Genomic DNA, 18848 nt, shown 5'->3' with positions numbered 1-18848 from the left:
TCGGAGCAAGCTTTTATTTTATCAGGTAGTGAGTTAGGGTTTACGTTTGTAACTATAAAGTTTGTACTTGTTAAATTCGAAACCCTAAAAAGTAAATGAAAGGCGGTAAAATATGGATCGCGTCAGCTCAATAATTTTCCAGAAAGAAGAATTAAAGAAAGACGCGCGCTTTTGCTGCACTCTTTTTTTGTTCTCTTAAGTCGTTCGTTCCTTTCAAAGACGCAAAGTTTGTTGCTGCTGCTTAACAACCTCTGCGTACTGCACTATCGCGTGAGAGTTTCTTCTTCGAAAAGAAGAAGAAGAAGAAGACAGAGAGAGATTCTTTTTTTTTGTCGAAGGGAAGAAGGGAAGGCGGCCGCCAATTTTCTCTCTTTTGCGTAATCATTCTCCCGAAAATTTAACACAAAAAGAAGCTCGAGAAGAAGAGTAAGAAATGACACAAACGATGATGCATTTCACCAACGGGAACAACGAAATAGATTCCGTGCAGATCGCGACCGCGCACTTACCGATCAAAAAAAGATACGAACAAAAGTTCAAGTGTTCGTTCGATCTCGGCTCGAAAAAACACCGAATTTTGGACAAACAATACACGCAAGGGAAAAATTACGTCGATATTTCGTTACTCGATTTGGGGGATTTATTGCGAAGGTACGCGGCGGGCGCGGAGAACGTGAAATCGAGAGAAGAGTTGATGAAAGAAGCGAGGAAAGAAATGGAAGAGAAAGAAGAACGAGCGAAAGAGATGCGAAAAATCGCGGAACAGAAGAAACAGAACGCGAGGAGGAAACAGGAACACGCCGAGCGCGTGGCGAAAGAAGCGCAGGAAAAGAAGAGGAAAAACAAAGAGCAATCGTTGAACTCCACTCCAGTTTCCACGCCGGTGAAGAAACAGAAGAAAGTAAAAGAGAATAACAACAACAACAACGATAACAGCTCGAACGATTCTGGTGCTACCGTTGCAACGCATAATAATGAAAAGCCAAAGACGCCGAAGAAACCGAGATCGTTGACGGCGTCGCAGAAAAAATCGCAAAGCTCCTTGAGCATCGATACGAAAGCATCCGTTGACAGAGGAGCGTTGTTGAATACAACGACCACTAACAATAAAAGCGGTTTGACAAGCGATTCAGACAACGAGAATTTTGAGGCGAATAAAAGAGAAGAAGAAGAACCAGAGGAAGAGAAACCGTTGACGGACGAAGAGTTGGCGAGAAGAATGCACTTAGAAATGAACGCGAGTCCTCGATTGGGCAGGACGGGAGGCAGAAACCGCGCGATGAGCTTGTTGGGAAGCTTTTAATTAAAACCTCTTTTGTACCATATACATACATCGTATTTTAATAATAATAAAGAAGAAGCAAAAAATATACAGCATATTATATATTAAGATTGATTAAATTAACTCAACCACTTCGGCAACTTGGATAATTTCTCTTCGTCGTCTTTCAAAACGTCCCTCAAATACTTCTTCGCTTCGCTCGATTCCTTCAAAATCTTCTCGGCTTCCACAAACTGCTTCGCGCGTCGTTCCAGCTCTTCAGTCGTGGCGTTGATTTCCTTCGTGAATGCTTCTCTCGCAATTCTCGCTTCTTCCATCGCTAACTTTTCGTACTCCGCAATCGCCGCGCGACGAGCTTCCACGATTCTGCCTTCGCTATCGTTTTTTATCTTTTCAATCATGGAGGCGGTTTTCTTCGCCTTCTCCATGGCGTCTTGGAGCTCTTTGCGAACGTCCTGGACGGACTGTTTCTTCGCTTGAGTGAGCTCCTCGCCGTGTCGACTGATCACGTCCTTCATCTTTTCCGCGTCTGCTTCTAATTTTTCCACCGCTTTACTCAGTTGCTCCTTGTCCTTGACTAAAGCGTCTTTCGTTTGTATCATCTTCTCCATCTCGAGTTTTTGCGCGTCTTTCGAGTCGTTGATTTGCTTCTGTAACGCGGCTACGTTTTCGACTAATATCGCAGAGGAAGAGTTTGACGCGTCTTTCGCTTCTTCCAACGCTTTTTTATGCTGTTCTTCCAACTTTTTCACGTTTTCTTGCTGGTGCTTTTTCAACGCTTCCGTCTCTTGTTGCACCCGAGCAACTTTCGCCACCAAAATCGCATCCGCGTTCTTCGCAGACTCTTTCGCATTTTCCAACTCTTTCGCGTGTTTTTGTTCGATCGCAGCTATTTGTTGCTTAACATCCTCTCTCGCTTTTTCGGTTTCTCGTTTTGCCAATAAAACATCGCTCTCGTTTTGCTTCTTCAAATTGTCCATCTGCGCTCTCGTCTTTTCGTCCTTTTGCGCGGAGTTGTTCTTCATCGCCAACAATTCGCCTTGAAGCCGCTCCATTTCCGCGGTGAACCTGCCGTCAACCGCGTTTACTTTTGAAAGACGCTCCGAGTTTTTCATGCTTTCGTTTGTTGCCAGCCTATACAACGCGTTCCGTTCACTTTTTGCCATTTCTAAACTCTTGTTTGCCTTCTCCAACGATTCGGCGATATCTTTTTGGCGCAAAGACCACTCCGATGCGGTTTGCGTTAAACTCTGTTGACTCGCGTTCAACGCGCTTTCCAACGTCGCCGTTTTCGTCCTAAGTTCTACACCGATCGACTCCAACTCTCTCTCCCACGATTCTAAATCCGAAGCAGCCATTTCCGTTTGATGATTCAACTTCAAACTTTCTCGCTGCGCTAATCGATACAAGGCGTCTCGCTCTGCTTTGGCCATTCTTAAAGCCTCTTCGATCGGTTTCGTTTGCTCCGAGCCAATCTTCTTCGCTTTTGCGACTTCAGATAGGAATAAATCGCGCAACGCGCGTTTGTCGTTGGTACTATATTTCGTCAACGCTTCGATCCGTGCTTCTAAAGCGGCAACTTTGGCGTTCGCCTCGTCCTCGGTCTTCGAGTCTTTATCTTTCCTGAATTCACTTTGTAACGTCTTATACAACGCATTTCGTTCCGCCTTTGCCATGATCAACTCCTTCCTCGCGTCTTCGAGCATCTTGGATGCTTCTGCATCTACGGCTGAACTCGTTGCCGATGACGCTTTAAAGTATTCTTGCGCCGCTGCCAACGAACTTTCATACGTCGCCTTCATCGTCTTCAACTCCTTTTCAATCGCCGATACCGCGGCATCTCTTTCGTGTAATACCTCCGCGATCGCGTCCACATTCTCTGCTTGCAACGCGGCAACGATGTCCAACTGTTCCTCTTTTAAATCAGCGATGACGTCGTATAGTACCTTGACCGCGTCTTCGGCTTCGGCTTTGGTATACTCCCGGTCGCGCTTCGAGGTTTTTGCAAACTCGTGCGATTGAAGTCGATACAACGCGTCTCGTTCAGCCGCTTGGAATTTACTCCTTTGCTCGTACGATTCGATTTGCGATCGATACGCACTCAATTCGATTTCTATTTGGTTTTGGGCGGCAACTAATGCAGACTCGCTCGTCGCTTTCTGCACTTTGTTGTCGTACCGCAAAGACGCCTCTCGGGCGAGATTTTCTGAAAGCAACGCTTGGACCACTTTTTGAATCTCTCGATCTTTTTCTTCTTGCAACTTGGACACCATGGCGACGACGTCTTCTTCGCTCATCATTCCTCTTTCTGGTTCAGAAGAAGAAGAAAGCACGACTGGTGGTGGTGTCGTTTGTTCTTTTTCCCAGCTCTCAATTTTCTCCGCGCTTAAATTTCTTTCCTTCTCCAACGCTTCTGTAAACTCTCTTTGCGCCGCGTTCATCGCCGATTCGTACGTCGCCCTCATCCTCGCCATCTCCTCCCGCAAACTCTTCACCTCTTCTTCGTTCTCCGCTTTCATTTTTTGCGACGACGAGGACGATTCCAAAGCTTCCGTTGCGCCCTGTTCTCTCCCCGATGCTCTTCCTTCAATCGCTTGATCGATTCTCGCGTTCATCTTTTGCATCTCCGCCGAGCGTTCGTTGATAATTTTCGCCAACTTCTCCTCCGCCCTCTTCTTCTCCTCCAACGCTTTTCGCATCTCTTTTTCAATCTTCTCCACGGATCGGGTCATTTCTTTCTCAAACTCTCTCGCCATGGCTTTCTTAATCGTTCCTACCGCAGAGGCAAAATCCACGGACGCGCTCAACGCTTCGTTATTCAACGAGTCTCTCCCGGCTTTCGCTGCGCTTCTCATCACGTTTTGCACAAACGCCACGGCGGTAAAAAACCCAGTCACCGCGGCGATCCCACCGATCGCTCCAACCAACTGCCACGGACTCGCTAAGCCATAACTCACTTTCCCGGCTTGAAGAACAACAACAACTAAAATGCTCGCCATCGCGTACGTCGCGCACGCCAACGCGTACGAATGCATCGTGTTGCTCGAAAACGCGTGATCCTTCTTCCAGACGCTCGAGGCGTATCCGGCTAAAGCGCTCGCCGCCGCCGCGCGCGCAAATGCCGACAAAGGCGTTCCAACCCATCGCGTCCACTCCATCCCTGCTTTCACCGACGACGCCGTTTGACTGCCAAACATCACCAGAAACGTGACGTCTGCCATCGCGCAGCAAAGGAACACGCCTAAAAACTTAAACATCGTTTGATACTTTCCGATGAAATTTTTGGCGGGAAAATACATTTTGTTGAGCACATCTTCCAGAAGCGCTCCCCCACTCGTCGATTTCGTCGGCGTAGGTGGAGCGTTGCTCGCGCTGTTTCTGACGATCACCGTCGTTTGACCGCGGCGGCGAAAGTGCTTCGTTTTGCACCCATGAACTGCAAAACTGGAGACGACGAAAGAAGAAGAAGAAGCCGGAGAAAAAGAAGAAGAAGCCGTCGTCTTCACAAAGCGATGATGGTTGCGGGAAAAATCATCACGTCTTCGTCCTCTTCGTCGCGATAAAAGCGACGAAGAATTCAACGAAGAAGACAAAGACGACAAAGAAGAGGAGGTCAGTAAAGCACACATCTCCGGTCTTCTCTCAGATCTCAGATCTTTCTCTTTCTCTCGCGTATCTCTCTCTCTTTCTTTGTTCGTTTCAGTTGCGAGTAAAATTTGAGGGGAGCTTTTTCTTTTTTTGGTCTCGAGATGTTTTTTTGTTCTCTTTTTTTTCAGAGAAAGTCTCATCATCGAGAGCAGTCAAGTGTCTCGAGTTCGAGTCTTTCTCGTAATACACAAATTTCGGAGTGTGTGACTTAATAAGAAGGGGGAAAAGGAATCGCATTTGCCAGAAAATCACCCTCCTCGGCTGATTTTAATATCACACGCTCTCTCTTCTGTTGCGCTTCTTCTTCTTTTCTCTCTCTCTCTCTCTCTCTGTCGAAAGAAACACGAAAAACACCTGCGAGTGACGACTTTGTGCGACGACGACGGGAGCGTATTAGTAGTATTACACGTCAATACATTGAAAAAATGGTGAAGAAAATCGTGGACATTTGTGCGAGTCTCGTCCCTCCGATTTCCTACGCCGACTGCGTGGGATACTCGACGTTGATGACAAACGTCCAGATTTGGCTGGGAATATTAGGCGCCTTGGGATGGTTCGGAGGCCAATGGTGCGCGATTTCAACCATGTTTGGTCTTTTGGCGCTCGTGTCGTACGAGATGAAGAGCGCGAACATCATGAAATATTTGGCGGTGAGTATTTTACCGCTCACGGTTTGCGACGTGATTTGGATGAGCACGTACGCGAAAGAGGCGTCGACGGTAAGAACGAAGTGGACGTTGGCGTGCGTGATCTTTTTATTCTTCATGCGAGTGCCACAGTTTTTCGTGTGGTCGAAAATGTGGAGCACGGATTTCGGAGAGACGAACGACGACGCGTTCGAAGGGCAACAGCAACAGCAACACGTAGGAACGCAGCAGGCATACGCTTCGCCAGGCGTAGGCGTTAGATTAGACGACGTGCAAACGACGGAGACGCCGAGAGACCCGAACGTGCCGCCACCGTATCAGCCTCCGAATGAGTTTGCTTAAGTTTAAGAGAGAGAAAGAGTCATTTTTATTCATATATATATTATCCATTAGTTAATTAAGAAGTGTCGTTGCGTATCGTTCAAAGTGTTTGTTGATCTTAGTAGTAATGTTACAATATATAATAGTCAGAAGGCCTCTGCTTCCACTTCCTCTTCTTTCGCGTCCAGGGCTATGAGTTTCTATGACGAGTAGTTTTGGTTCTTAATCTCTCTTTTATATTTTTGTTTTCTTCACTTGTTCGCGTCTCCCAACGGCGCTTGTCCGTAGTTCAGCGGTCTTCGGTAGAGCATAATGTGCGGTTCCGGACGATGAATCGCGTAATGCACCCATCCGCGAGATTGTTGCACGCCTAATCCTCGCCATTCCGTCTGTTGTTTTGCGTTTTTGAAACCAGAGAGAAAGATGTTTTGGTGAGTATTTCTATTCTTCTTCTCTCGTCGTCGTCGCTTTTGACGCATATTTTCAAAACACAAGGGAAAAGAAGAGAGGAAAAGAGAACATCATCCATCCTCCTCCTCCTCCGCGGAGAGGACGACGAGCGGGAAAAAACAACGAGAAAAAACGACAAAACGAAGCTCGACAAAACGCACCTCGTTCAACAATCTGTTCTTCGGCAAGCACTTGGCGATATCCGGCGGTAAAACCACGTGTCTGTGTATAGGAATTTCAAAGAGAGAGAGATCGATGATTAGACGGAAACGTTAAAAAGAAAGCGATATTCTCTCATCCTCCTCGACACCCGAGCGACGACGACGCGGAGGACGAAGGGCTCGAAGAATTGGAACTTCTCCCTCTCTCTCCTTTTTCCGTTTTGCCTTCTTTCTCGTGCCGCAGTGATGATGAGAACACGACATAAACTCTTCCTTCGCGTTTGAAATTTTCAAATCATCTCTCGAGCGCAAACAACAACGAAAGAGAGAATAAGCGGAACCGACGAAAATCTTCTCATCTCTCCGCGTTTTCCGGGCAGATGCGACCGCGTAATCCCAATTCCGATCGCAAGTTCTCACGAAGAAGAATGAAAGCGTACCTGTACTCGTAGACATCGTCGTAGTATTTTTCGCTGTACTGTATTTGCGGCATTGATATGTGCGGGCGGATGTGGTGGAATTTTATGCGGAGTTTGGTCGATTTTCCTCTCGTTCCCGTTTCGAAATTTTTCTTCGAAATACACCAGAGAAGAGAGCAAAACGTATAAAGAAGGACGATATAAATACGAGCGCACAAAACGCACACACACGCACGCAACACACGCTCTAATTTTCAAATTCAAACTGTTACAATTCTTCTTTTTAACGCGCTATAAATAAATATGTGTATTATTATTTAATTCAAAGTTTCAAACGCGTTCGCTTTGGCCGCGGCGAGCGCCTCGGCCAAGTTCGAGGCGTCTCTTCCGCCGGCTTGCGCAAAGTTGGGTTTGCCGCCACCACCGCCGCCGCACGCTTTTGCAGTCGCGCCGCAGATTTTTCCGGCGTTGAGGCCTTTCTTGACGGCGTCGTCGCCGGCGGCGCAGACGATGGCGACTTTGGTGTTATCGTCCGAGGCGGAGGCGAGGAGGACGAGAGCGTCCGGGCCCAAGGATTTGAGTAAAGACTCGCACGCGACTTTTAACGCGTCAGGGGCGACAAACTCGTCCATTTTAGCGACCAAGACTTGCGTTTGCGCGCTTGGATGCGATTCCGCTAACGATTTCAAACTCGATGCTTTGGCGACGGCGAGTTCGCCTCGTAACTTTTCCGCCAATTTTTGTTGCTCGAGCAAGTCTTTTTGCATAGATTTCACCCGGTCGGGGATCTCCTCGGGCTTGATTTTTAAACTCTTCGTCAAGGTGTTGACGACTTGCGCGTTCGAGTTGACTAAATCAATCACGGCAGGACCGGCGACGGCTTCTATGCGTCGAATGCCACTAGCGATACCAGATTCGCTGAGGATTTTGAAACCGCAAATTTCCGAGGTGTTGGAGACGTGCGTGCCGCCGCAGAGTTCCATGGACACGTTCGGAACGTCCACGACGCGAACAACGTCGCCGTACTTTTCGCCAAACATCATCGTCGCGCCTTTCGCCTTGGCATCCGCGATGGGCATTTCCGCGACTTCTAAATTCGTCGAGTCGAAAATCCATTCGTTGACTAAAGCTTCGATTTCATCCAACTCGTTCGGTTTCGGTCCGCGCGAGGAGTTAAAGTCGAATCGCAATCGGTCAAAACTGACTAAAGAACCGGCTTGGGAGACATCGTCGCCCATGACTTGCTTTAATGCGCTTTGCAATAAATGCGTAGCCGTGTGGTTGGCTTTCGCTCTTCGCCTGGAATCCTTATCGACTTTTGTTTCTAAAACGGAAGTCTTGGCGACGATTTCGCCGGATTCAACGCGCACGCGGTGCGAAATGATGCGCCCACCGGCGGCTTTTTGAACATCTAAAACGTGTACTTCGGTGTTGCTATCTTCTATTACCATAACGCCGACGTCGGCGATTTGACCACCAGACTCGGCGTAGAATGGCGTTTGACTCAAAACGACGTCGACTTCGTCGCCTTCCCGAGCGCGTTCGAGCATCTCCCCGGTTTTCGGGTTGACAATGGCGAGAACTTTCGATTCTCGGGAGAATAAGCTGTCGTATCCGATAAACGCAGAATGCTCGTCGTTGTTTAAGTCGTCCGCGACGCGTGCTAACGCGTCTCCGGTGGTGACGTCCACCGTTTTTGCAGCCGCGCGCGCCAAGTTTCTCGCTTTTTCCATTTCCGTTTCGAATCCTTCCACGTCTACTTCCACGTTATTATCTTCGGCAACGTCGGTAGTGATATCTAGAGGAAACCCGTACGTGTCGTATAACAAAAATGCCTCGGCACCGGTGACGCCATTTTTATCCTTCTTCGCTCTCGCGATGATATCCGCCAACAAGTTTTCGCCGTTGGCGAGCGTCTTTTTAAAGCCCAACTCCTCGCGTTCCAACTCGGCGTATATTTTCTCGCTTCGTTTCATAACGTTAGGATCGCACTCGGTGGATAACTCGATGGCTACTTTTGCAATCGCAGAAGTAAACGTCTTCGAGTCGCCTTCTTCTTTCATGCCTAATAATTTACCGCTTCGCACGACCCGGCGAATCAATCGTCTCACGATGTACCCTCTCCCCACGTTCGACGGAAATACCCCGTCGGAAATTAAATACGTCACGGCTCTGATGTGATCCGCTGCAACTTTCAACATTCGTTTTTGTTTCTCGTCGCACTCGTCGTACTTTAACTCTGCCATCGCGCACGCTTTCTCGATAATCGGCATCATCAAATCCGTCTCGTAATTGTTCGGTTTCTTTTGTAAAATCTGCGCGACTCGCTCTAATCCCATCCCGGTGTCGATGTTCTTATTCTTCAACGGGGTCGTTTTCCCGTCAGCATCTCTCGATAACTCCATGAAAACTAAGTTATAAAACTCCACGAACCTCGAATCGTCGTTTAAATCTTTCACGCCTTCAACGCCCAGCTCGGGCTTAAAATCGTAATACAGCTCCGAGCACGGTCCGCACGGCCCCGTCGGCCCAGCCGCCCAAAAGTTATCCTCCGCGCCCATCCTCAAAATCCTCGCCTCGGGAACGCCAACTTCGTCTCTCCAAATCGCAAACGCCTCCTCGTCGGTTTCAAACACGGACACCCAAATCCTCTCCTTATCGATCCCGAGTTCTTTCACGCTCAGTTCCCACGCCCACGCGCACGCCTCTTTCTTGAAGTAATCTCCAAAGGAAAAGTTCCCGAGCATTTCGAAAAACGTGTGGTGTCTCGCAGTCACCCCGACGTTCTCGATATCGTTCGTTCGAACGCACTTTTGCGACGTCGTCGCTGATTTCACCTCTCGTTCTTTTTGGCCCATGAAAATCGGTTTGAATTGTAACATTCCCGCGATGGTTAAGAGGACCGTCGGGTCCTCCGGGACGAGCGAGGAGGATGGTAAAATCGCGTGATTTTTCTTCTCGTAAAAGTTTAAGAACTTTGTTCGAATCGCTCGGCCGGAATTCGTGTTCTCGTCGGACGAAGAAGAAGACGACGCTCGGACGACGACGCCTTGACTTCGTCTCATCGTCTCACAGGACGACGACGACGACGACGACGACGACGAACTGTTGTTGTTGTTCCAAACGAAAACGCGTCGCACATCCCGCAGCGATGTTAAATTCCCGTGAACGCCTTTGCCTCCGGTGTTGAGGAAACCTATCACGCAGCGGTTCGACAACATCTTTTATCACCGCGTCTCTCAAAAGAAGAAGACAAAGCAGAGAAACGACGACGACAAAAAGTAGTGTTCAACTAACTCGTCGTCCTTTTTGTCGGCGTTCGAATGAAAAAGGAGTCGCAAAAGGAAGTCTTCAGAAGGTAATCCAATCCGCAAGGGGCTTAGAAAAGTGACGATTTTGGATAAAGAAGAGAAGAGATGAAAATGCAGAAAAAAGAGCAAAAATGCCTCCCGCGCGCGTCTTCTCTCTGTTGTTGTTCGTATTAGTATTATAGCATATAATTAAATGAACTGATCTTCGATTAAATTCTTCAAGCCTTGCATTCTCTCGATGATTTCCGGGGTCATCATCCTCGCGGCGTCGCCTCCCAAGGAAGTCTTCACGACGGATTGTTCTCTCGTTTTGAGAATGACGTCGATGGTTTGGAGCATGCTTTCCGGCGCGCACCAGAGCATGTCTTCGTTGCCGTCGACGTTTTCGAGTTCAGGTCCTGGCGTGAACGCTTGTTCGAGCATGTTTCTTTGTTCGATCGGGTCGTCGACGCTGAGGACGAGTTTGAGGATGCGGACTTCTTTCGGTTGTTGTCGTCCGACGGTGTCGCGCATTTTTGAATAGAGATGGACCATGACGTCTTTCACTTCCTCTTCGACGTACGGGGATTCCTTGACAGACATGTACGCTTTGGCAGCGGTGAGCATCAACGCCGGGTCGAGTTTACCCGTGGAGGCGAGTTCGTCGATTTTCGCGTCCATGTCCTGGATGGTTTCAACTTTGAGGAGTTCTTGGAAATTCTCCGCCGCGGTGTCCAAGAGTTGCTGGTCTCTCGAAGCTTCGTCGAACTGTTCGACGATACCTAAAACTCTCGAAGCAATTCTCGCTAAATTCGCCGTTAACTCTACATCTTTCATTTCGTGCGCTCTTTCGATTTTGTGCGTCACGTAGCTAAAAAATTCCGCCGTAAACTCGCCTCGTCGCGAAGGGACGAAACCTTCCAACACGTCGTCGTCTTTTTCCAACAGTTCCTGCAACAAATCTCGATAACTCGTGCATCTCGCGTGCGTCTCTTTCAACTTCCTCAGCAATCTCGCCAACAACAACTCCTCCTCGTCCCTGTTCTTCACCGCGGGATCTTCGTCCACTTTTTCGACTCGCTCTTCGATCCTCGCGAATAAACCGTCGCACAAATCGTACCATTTCTCCGAGCTCGCCAAAAGGCCAATCCATTCGTCCTCGTCTTTACTTCGGAAAATAGTGATCAGTTTGTCGAACATTGCTGGCGACATGTCAATTTCTGTTGTCGCCTCTTTGTTCTCGTCGTTCGCGCCGAAATACGGTTGCGGTTGCTTTTTCTGGCTCAAGTCAAATTCCGGCCCTTTGGCGGGTAAATCGTCCTTCATTTGGTACGGCGTGGTTCCGATATCCGGCATGGTGTAGATGTTTTCTCGCTGTTTTTTCGGTCGTTTCTTCGAAGAAGCGCGAGGCGTTTGGAGTGTTTGTCTTTGTCGTCTTTGTCGTTGATGATGATTTTGCGCTTGGCGGCTCCAAGGGAAACTTTTCCCGAATGCGTTTACGCGAGAGGACGACTTTGACGACGACGACGACGACGCGGAGAACTGGGAAGATTGTCTGCTGCACGCGCGCGGTGTGCTCGATGATGATATTGCCAAGACCATCTTCGCGGAAGATTTTGCGAACGTGGTGACGAGAATCTGTGTGTGGTTTTGATGATTCAAGCGAAGAGCGAAAGAAGCGTGTGGTGTTTGTTGTTCTTTTTGTGCTGCCATTTCATGCGAATTGTGCAAAAATACGCGCTACGAGATGATATCGAGACACGGACGATGGATGGTTTAAACGGATACATCAATCAATCAATTCACAATTCACGCAGATTTCATCCGCATCTCCGCCGCGTTGGCGACGTTCGCGCGTAACTTTTCCACCTTCCTCTTCCAAAAGAACAGTTTGATTTTCGCGGCGTTTCTTTTGTACAGCAGAAGAGCGGCGACGAAGGCGTAGACGACGAAAAGGAGTTTGACGAGCCTTTGGTCGCGACGCCAGTATCGCGCGGTGAGGAACTTTCTCCATCGAAACTTTTTGAGTCGACGATAGCCTTTCGCCGTAGCCTTCTTCTTCTCGTCTGTTTTCGATGGTTTCTTCTCGAAGACTTTCGCCGGGACGGAGCCGTCGAAACACCACTCGTTTACGACAGCCGCCGTCGATTGGTCGTCGTCGTCGTCGCTTTCTTCTTCTTCTTTGTCTTCTTCTTTGTCGTCGTCAAATTCGTCCTCATCATCCTCCAATCTCGCTTTCTTCTTCGTCCTGCCAACGACTTTCGCACCCATCATCTCTACCGCTTCTTTCCAGTTCCCGCTAAACTCCTCCAATTTCGCGCATATCGCATCCGTGCTTTTACACGGCGTCAATCTACCCCCGCTCGAAATCAACCCGGACGACCCCCTTCCTGCGCCAACGCCCCCACCAACTGCGCCTTCCACGAAATATTCCTCTTTGCACGCTCTATACAGCTGTTTCGCGTACGCGGAACAGACTTTAAATCTATCGTCATCCTCGCTATTATTATTATTCCTAGTACTCCCTCCTAAGTTCCTCGCGTCGCATTTGCTGCACTCAAATCTCCCGAACAAACTCGCACACGTCGCCGATACCGATTGCCGCTGCATCTCCACGTGATGGACTAAAATCCTATCCGTATCTCTCGAAGTGCAACACGTGTGCGAGCGGTAGTCGTCGCAAAACGTCAGCGGTTGTTTTTTCGGAGCGTCGTTCGTGTTTTTACATCTTTTTTTCATCGTCATCTTTTCCCCAAAATCATCATCGTCGCTTCGTTGCGCGGAAACAACAAAACGAATTTGAAGAAGCATCGTCATCAAAAGAGAGACTTTCACGAAAAACTTCATCCTCATCTCTTCTTTTCTCTTTTTTCGCGATTCTCACAATGAATGGTGTAGTTGTCTCTCTCTCTCTCTCTCTCTCTTTGTTGTTGTTGTTGTTGTCGGTGTGTTGTTTTGTGACAGACAACAGTTTGTTCTTTTCTTCTTTTTAGAGTTTAGGGTTTTTTTTTTTTCTGGTCGAAAAAAAAAGAAGAGAGAGACAAAAACTCAAGTGAAAAAACTCCTCTTGAAAAAAAGCGATTGACATTACGAAAACTTGTTGAAACGCTCCTCTCGAAAAACGAGAGAACTTTCTTTATACGCGCGCATCATATAATAACACACACTTTCAAAGCGCGAAACGCATTTTTCTGCCGCTGCCGAAACAAAAACTGCTTTTTCTCTTTCTCTCTCTTTTGAAAGCGCTCTCTTCTTTCTCTGAAAGTGGCTTTCTTTTTTGTTTGTGAAGAGAACGAGGAGAGAGAGAGAGATTTTCCAAAAAGCGGTGTCACAGTGATGATGATGACGACTTTGACGACGGCGACGACGCGCTCGACGAAGACGTGTTGTTGTTCGTCGAAATCATCGTCACCATCGGTACCCCCCTTAATAACCGCGCGGAGGAAAACGAATGATAGTACGAATACTCGAAGAAGAAAACGAAGAACAACAACGACGAGAAGAAGAGCAACGACGACGACGACATCAAACGAAATGGATGCCTTCGAGGCAAAATCATCGAAAAATTTGAAGTGCGAACTCGTCTCGAACGTGGCGAACCGCTTCACGGTGAAAGGAACGATATTACTCGGCGCACACGTAAACGCGGACGACGTGTATAACATGCTGACGGATTACGAGAACGCGAGCAGAGTGTTCCCGAGCACGATTAAGAAAGTGGAATACCTCGGGTTTGAGGAGGAGGAGTTGGAGGACGGCGAAGCGAGGAGACCCGGCGCGGTGAAACGCATAAAACAGACGTGCAATTGGAAGTTTTTCATATTCGGTGGGAATTTTAACATCGAGTTGGGCGTGGTTGAGAACGATGCGAAGAGGCACATGACGTGCACGTTGGAAGGCGCGGCCTCGCAGAGGAAGTTTGGGTTCTTGAGAGAGTTTGAAGGTTCGTGGGAAGTCGAGGAGAACGGAGAGGAAGGGACGAAGGTGACGCATGTGTTGAGTGTTAAACCGAGTTTGACACCGCCGTATGCGAGCGATATATTCGTGAAACAGGTTGAAGGGATATTGGAGGACGTGGAAAGAGAAGTTGGGTCGTGGGAAAATGGGTACGCCGTGCCTATGCACCGAAGATAATATATAAATAGTATGTAAAGATTGAAAGAGAAAGACGAAGAAGAGAGAGAGAGAGAGAGAGGAAAGCACGCGCGCGTTGAATTTGATTTGATAAAATGTAATTATTATGATAGTATTATTATTACAACAACAACGAACACCAAGGAGTACCTCTATAAAACTCAAAATGCATTTCTAGCCTCGGACGCGTAGAACTGCACGTCCACATCAGCGTCTGCTTTTAAACCGTCCAAAACTTCCAAGATTTCTGTTCTAATCGCGCTCCCTGCGCTCACGCTCTTCGCCATCTTCTCGAGCGATTTAGCAATATTAAATCGTACGTTTGCCACTGAATCCGCCGCGGCGGCTTTTGCAATCGGAAATAGCGTTCCCGTAATATCCCCCTCGTCTACTTTCTCCGCCAACATCCCTAAAGTCGACGCTACCGTCACTCTGACCAAATAATTTTTCTCCGTTTGTAACAACGACTCGAGTTTAGGAATGACGTGTTCTTTCGCCCAGGCGGAACCGAACAAGGCGGTTAAATTTTGCAAGTTTTGCCCAGCCGCTTGACGAATGCTGGAAACCGGATCCGCGAGCCATCGCAAACACAAGGAATTCAAAACATCTTCCGCGCTATTATTTTCGCTATCGCTAGTGCTCGCCTCTTTCGAAAACAAAAACGAACTCTCGCCGGTTTGCGTGGCTAAAATCGGAATGTATTCGATAATCGCCAATCTCACGCGCCAGTGTCGATCTTCAGCTAAATCTTTAATAGCGGGCAAAAGTTCTTTGGAAAGCGTATCCACGCCGATGACTTCGTTGACTTGGTCTAATTTACCGATGACATTTAGTCTCACGTCTGGAAACTCGTCCTTCAACAACACCAAAAAGATTGGCAAGAGTTGATTCACGGTTTCCTCTTTTCCTAAAGTCGGCGCGGATTCCATGACGACCGACGCCAACGCCGCTCGAACGTGTTGACTGGCATCTTTCGCGAGCTCGCGAACTCTCGGGATGATATTTTCTCTGCTTCTTTCCGGTCCAGCCAAGGCGCAAAATTTGCTCACCTTCGCCGCCGCCGCGATGCGCACCTCCGCTTCCGCGTCTTCCAATAAGTTCTCGTACGCTGGAAACAAATCCTCCCTCGCAAAATCAGCGCCAATAATCTCACACAACTCGTAAATCTGTTGCGCTACCGCGTACCTCACTCGCCAGGACGTGTCCGAACTAAACTTCAACGCCACGGGAACGATGCTCTTCAACCTTTCCTCCTCGCTCACCAACTTCGATAAACTCACGCAATCGTCCACGGCCAATAACCTCACAGAATCTTGCTCGTCCGCGGTTAACTTCCCGAACCAATTCAACACCTCGTCGTTGATAAACTGCTTATCCTCCACGCTCGCTTCGGCCACCTTTCCCAAATTCGTCGCCGCCGCTCTTCTCACCATCGGCGTCTCGTCGTCGCACAACTGCCCGAACAAACTCCTCAACTGCGCAATCATCTTCTTCTCCTCTTCGCCCCCGTTACCATTACTGCTCACTTTTTCCAACGCGCACGCGAATAATCCACACGCGCTCACCCGAGCCGTAAACCACTCCCCGGTGGCCAATCGTTTCACCAAAGGGCAAAAATGTTCCATCGCGCTCGCGCGATCGCATCGCTCGCCGACTTTGACTAAACCTTCCACCGCTTTTTGCCTCACCACGGTTTCCTCCACCGTGCTTAAACTCTCCAAAGGTAGCAACAGCGCGTGAACGAACTCATCCCCGCCGACTGAGGTGACCAGCGATGGAATGTGTTCCGCCACCGCCATCAAACACTCGTCGTCGTCGTCGTTCATGTCCACTAAAAAAGGGACCAATTCGTTCCTCGTTCGTTCCGGGCCTAACGCGGCCGCAATCGTCGATAAACGGCTGATGGAATTCAGGCGCAATCGCACGTCTTCCGACTGATGATAATATTGAGAGAGAGAGAGAGATGAAACGCGACGTCAGCAACAACAAACGCATCACATCATTTCGAGTCAAAATACAAGAACCATCATCGGGAAAAAAAAGAAACCGATCAAAGAGTGTAATCAAATCGCACCTTCAACTCATCGATGAGCGCGGCGACGGCGACGACATCGTCCGGACCACCACCACCACCACCGCTATTCATTTTCAGAGCAGCAGACGCGGAGACAAGGGGAGGGATTTCGCTCATCGGCGGTGGTCGCGCGGTGTCCGTCATCTCTTCTAATCTCTTTTGTTTTGTTTTTTCTTTCGTTTTGTGTGTTTTGCGTCGTTTTTTGTGGGGCTGCTTCGTGGGAAAATCGAGTAAAAAAGCGAGCAAATCTTTTAAAACAGACACCACAAAACAAAGCGGAGACTACGATAAAATACGAGGAAAAGAGAGAGAGAGAGAGAGAGTAGAAGAGTAAGAATAGGAGCGTGTGTGTGTGTGTGTTAAATTATAAATATGAACCAACCATCGCGAGCGGAAAAATTTCTCATGCCTCCGGGCAGTCGGAAACTCTCGTACACCCCGGACACGAAATTAGCCAACGCCGGGGAATTCGTCTTAATGAGAGAAGATCACACGCTCGGGAACATGCTCAGGATGGAACTGCACAACGACCCGAACGTGGTCTTCGCGGGGTACCAGCACCCACACCCTACGGATCACCGGATTTTGATTAAAGTGCACACGAACGGAGAGACGAACCCGGTGAGGGCGATGCGAGAGGCCAATCAGAGATTGACGGAACAGGTGGAGAGTTTGAAGACGCAGTGGGAGAGCGAGTTGGAAAGCGTGAGAGATAGCGGGGCGATTTGATGATGATATTGTTTTTCGGTCTATCTTTGCGTGATATAATAATAGTTCTCCTTTTGTATTGTTTAAAACTAACTACTGGCAGATGGTGTGTGTTACTACTCGTCGTACGCTTTCTCTATATGCGCTCGTACTCCTCGGTATTTTATACCTCTCATCATCGAGGAGCGAGAGGATCGTCTTCGTCGAGAACGGACGAGGATGACGAAGAAAACAAATATTTCATGCCTTTAGCGGCGAAGTTCATCATTTTTGTGAGCGCGTCGTCCTCGTCCAACTCGTCGTCGGAGAGACGTTCGTCCAACTCGCCAGCTTCCTCGATCTTATCGTCGCTATTGCTCTCGTTCGAGTTTTCGCCGTAGAAGGCTTTGCCCGTGGTTGAAACCGCATCGTCTTTGTGCTCGTCGTCGTCATCGCCGCCACCGTCCTCCTCCTCTTTTTCCTCTTTACCTTTGCTCGCTCTTTCTCGCATCATGATTTCTCTCGCGTTGAACATGCTTTCCGCCTTCAACAAGTCTTTCCTATTGCCTAACCGTCCAATTTTCTTCCTCGGATTTAACCCGCACGTCTCTTTCCCGGCACCGCACCGGTTGATGTACCCAGCTCCGACTAACCCGTCCAATATGGCGTGTTCTAACTCCATGGAATGCACCGCGTCCACACCACTCCGTTCCGTGCCTCTCAACACGTAATACTGATACTTCGCCTCCGGCGGCAACGCCGAAGGGAGTTGGTTTCTCCATCCTCTCCCGACATTTCTATCGTCCACACCGAACCCGTACAAATTCACCTCGTCGCATAAGCTCATCGCCAACACGGTGGATATAATCCCCGAACTCGGCGTGTTCCCACCTTTTGGTTTAAACCCTTTCGCTAAGCACTTATCCGCTTTCGATTTAAACTCTCGCATGAGTTTCCCAACCGCGCCTCTCACCGCGCTCTCTAAACCGACCACGCGCACGTCCGGTCTTCTCGGATACGCTTTCACTAAATTCCTCGCAATCTTATCGATCCCTCTCGAGGCGATCAAATACACGTCTTTCTCCAACGGTAAATACTCCTTATCACCTCTCGAGTACTGTTGCGTCCACTTCTTATTGAGCACGCGAAACGTCGTCTTCTCTCCGACGAAGAGTTCGTACGTCGCCGTCGGCGCTTGGTTTTGTCGGAACACCACGTCGTGCGCGTCGATCGCCTGACCAAACTCCGCGGACTTTAATATCCCGCCGTTCCCCACGACCGCGCATCTTTTGAATTTCACTCGTCTCGCTATGCGTTCCGGCACGCCTTTCGAAGAAGAAGAAGACGTGTGTCCGTCCTCCACCACATCGACGGTCTTAAAAATCTGCGACGGTTTCGGCAACATCCTCTCCGGCATCCCGTCGACGAAAACTTTCGACGCCGCTTTATTCATTCTCGGGGTCGACAAAACACCGCTCGGAGAGCAAAACGCCTCGCTTTTATTGTCTTCTTCCGGTGCGGTCGTTCCCGACCGAGACGCGAACGGCACGGACACATGAGAAGAGGGAAATTCCATCGTCGTCCTCCTCGCCTCCGTCGTCAAACCCATCGTCGTCAAGGAGAAGAGAAAGCAGAGAAAGGAAAGAAGAAAAAGGAAAAAACGCATTTTCGTCGTCGTCGTCTTCAGAGCATCCTACGCATTTCTCTCTGTATCTCTCTTTCTCGCGCACGCAAA

General features: G+C 48.8%; 11 protein-coding genes across 11 annotated transcripts; 4 read left to right on the top strand and 7 right to left on the bottom strand.

Annotated features, from left to right (window-relative positions):
* Positions 1 to 448: 448 nt before the first annotated feature.
* On the top strand, positions 449 to 1303 carry Bathy02g03600 (unknown protein; the record flags this gene model as incomplete). Its single annotated transcript, XM_007514594.1, has 1 exon — positions 449 to 1303. One exon carries the CDS (start codon positions 449 to 451, stop codon positions 1301 to 1303), a length of 855 nt encoding a protein of 284 aa, XP_007514656.1.
* A 98-nt stretch (positions 1304 to 1401) lies between these two features.
* Positions 1402 to 4581, bottom strand: Bathy02g03590 (hypothetical protein; the record flags this gene model as incomplete). Its single annotated transcript, XM_007514606.1, has 1 exon — positions 1402 to 4581. The coding sequence occupies one exon, from the start codon at positions 4579 to 4581 to the stop codon at positions 1402 to 1404; it is 3180 nt and encodes a 1059-aa protein (XP_007514668.1).
* A 774-nt stretch (positions 4582 to 5355) lies between these two features.
* On the top strand, positions 5356 to 5919 carry Bathy02g03580 (unknown protein; the record flags this gene model as incomplete). The annotated part of the gene is made up of 1 exon (XM_007514767.1): positions 5356 to 5919. The coding sequence occupies one exon, from the start codon at positions 5356 to 5358 to the stop codon at positions 5917 to 5919; it is 564 nt and encodes a 187-aa protein (XP_007514829.1).
* A 230-nt stretch (positions 5920 to 6149) lies between these two features.
* On the bottom strand, positions 6150 to 7002 carry Bathy02g03570 (cyclin-dependent kinases regulatory subunit; the record flags this gene model as incomplete). The annotated part of the gene is made up of 3 exons (XM_007514866.1): positions 6150 to 6287; positions 6510 to 6570; positions 6950 to 7002. The coding sequence occupies 3 exons, from the start codon at positions 7000 to 7002 to the stop codon at positions 6150 to 6152; spliced, it is 252 nt and encodes an 83-aa protein (XP_007514928.1).
* A 243-nt stretch (positions 7003 to 7245) lies between these two features.
* Positions 7246 to 10149, bottom strand: Bathy02g03560 (alanyl-tRNA synthetase; the record flags this gene model as incomplete). The annotated part of the gene is made up of 1 exon (XM_007514516.1): positions 7246 to 10149. The coding sequence occupies one exon, from the start codon at positions 10147 to 10149 to the stop codon at positions 7246 to 7248; it is 2904 nt and encodes a 967-aa protein (XP_007514578.1).
* A 279-nt stretch (positions 10150 to 10428) lies between these two features.
* Bathy02g03550 (predicted protein) lies at positions 10429 to 11574 on the bottom strand (the record flags this gene model as incomplete). Its single annotated transcript, XM_007514865.1, has 1 exon — positions 10429 to 11574. The coding sequence occupies one exon, from the start codon at positions 11572 to 11574 to the stop codon at positions 10429 to 10431; it is 1146 nt and encodes a 381-aa protein (XP_007514927.1).
* A 453-nt stretch (positions 11575 to 12027) lies between these two features.
* Bathy02g03540 (unknown protein) lies at positions 12028 to 13071 on the bottom strand (the record flags this gene model as incomplete). The annotated part of the gene is made up of 1 exon (XM_007514519.1): positions 12028 to 13071. One exon carries the CDS (start codon positions 13069 to 13071, stop codon positions 12028 to 12030), a length of 1044 nt encoding a protein of 347 aa, XP_007514581.1.
* Positions 13072 to 13752: 681 nt separating this feature from the next.
* On the top strand, positions 13753 to 14352 carry Bathy02g03530 (predicted protein; the record flags this gene model as incomplete). Its single annotated transcript, XM_007515015.1, has 1 exon — positions 13753 to 14352. The coding sequence occupies one exon, from the start codon at positions 13753 to 13755 to the stop codon at positions 14350 to 14352; it is 600 nt and encodes a 199-aa protein (XP_007515077.1).
* A 161-nt stretch (positions 14353 to 14513) lies between these two features.
* Bathy02g03520 (predicted protein) lies at positions 14514 to 16498 on the bottom strand (the record flags this gene model as incomplete). The annotated part of the gene is made up of 2 exons (XM_007514569.1): positions 14514 to 16286; positions 16427 to 16498. The coding sequence occupies 2 exons, from the start codon at positions 16496 to 16498 to the stop codon at positions 14514 to 14516; spliced, it is 1845 nt and encodes a 614-aa protein (XP_007514631.1).
* A 300-nt stretch (positions 16499 to 16798) lies between these two features.
* Bathy02g03510 (predicted protein) lies at positions 16799 to 17155 on the top strand (the record flags this gene model as incomplete). The annotated part of the gene is made up of 1 exon (XM_007514447.1): positions 16799 to 17155. One exon carries the CDS (start codon positions 16799 to 16801, stop codon positions 17153 to 17155), a length of 357 nt encoding a protein of 118 aa, XP_007514509.1.
* A 154-nt stretch (positions 17156 to 17309) lies between these two features.
* Positions 17310 to 18722, bottom strand: Bathy02g03500 (CMP-N-acetylneuraminate-beta-galactosamide-alpha-2,3-sialyltransferase 1; the record flags this gene model as incomplete). Its single annotated transcript, XM_007514423.1, has 1 exon — positions 17310 to 18722. One exon carries the CDS (start codon positions 18720 to 18722, stop codon positions 17310 to 17312), a length of 1413 nt encoding a protein of 470 aa, XP_007514485.1.
* Between the last annotated feature and the right edge of the window lie 126 nt (positions 18723 to 18848).

Source organism: Bathycoccus prasinos, assembly GCF_002220235.1.
Source record: "Bathycoccus prasinos genomic : Chromosome_2".
NCBI lineage: Eukaryota > Viridiplantae > Chlorophyta > Mamiellophyceae > Mamiellales > Bathycoccaceae > Bathycoccus > Bathycoccus prasinos.
This window is presented reverse-complemented; position numbering and strand designations above follow the sequence as displayed.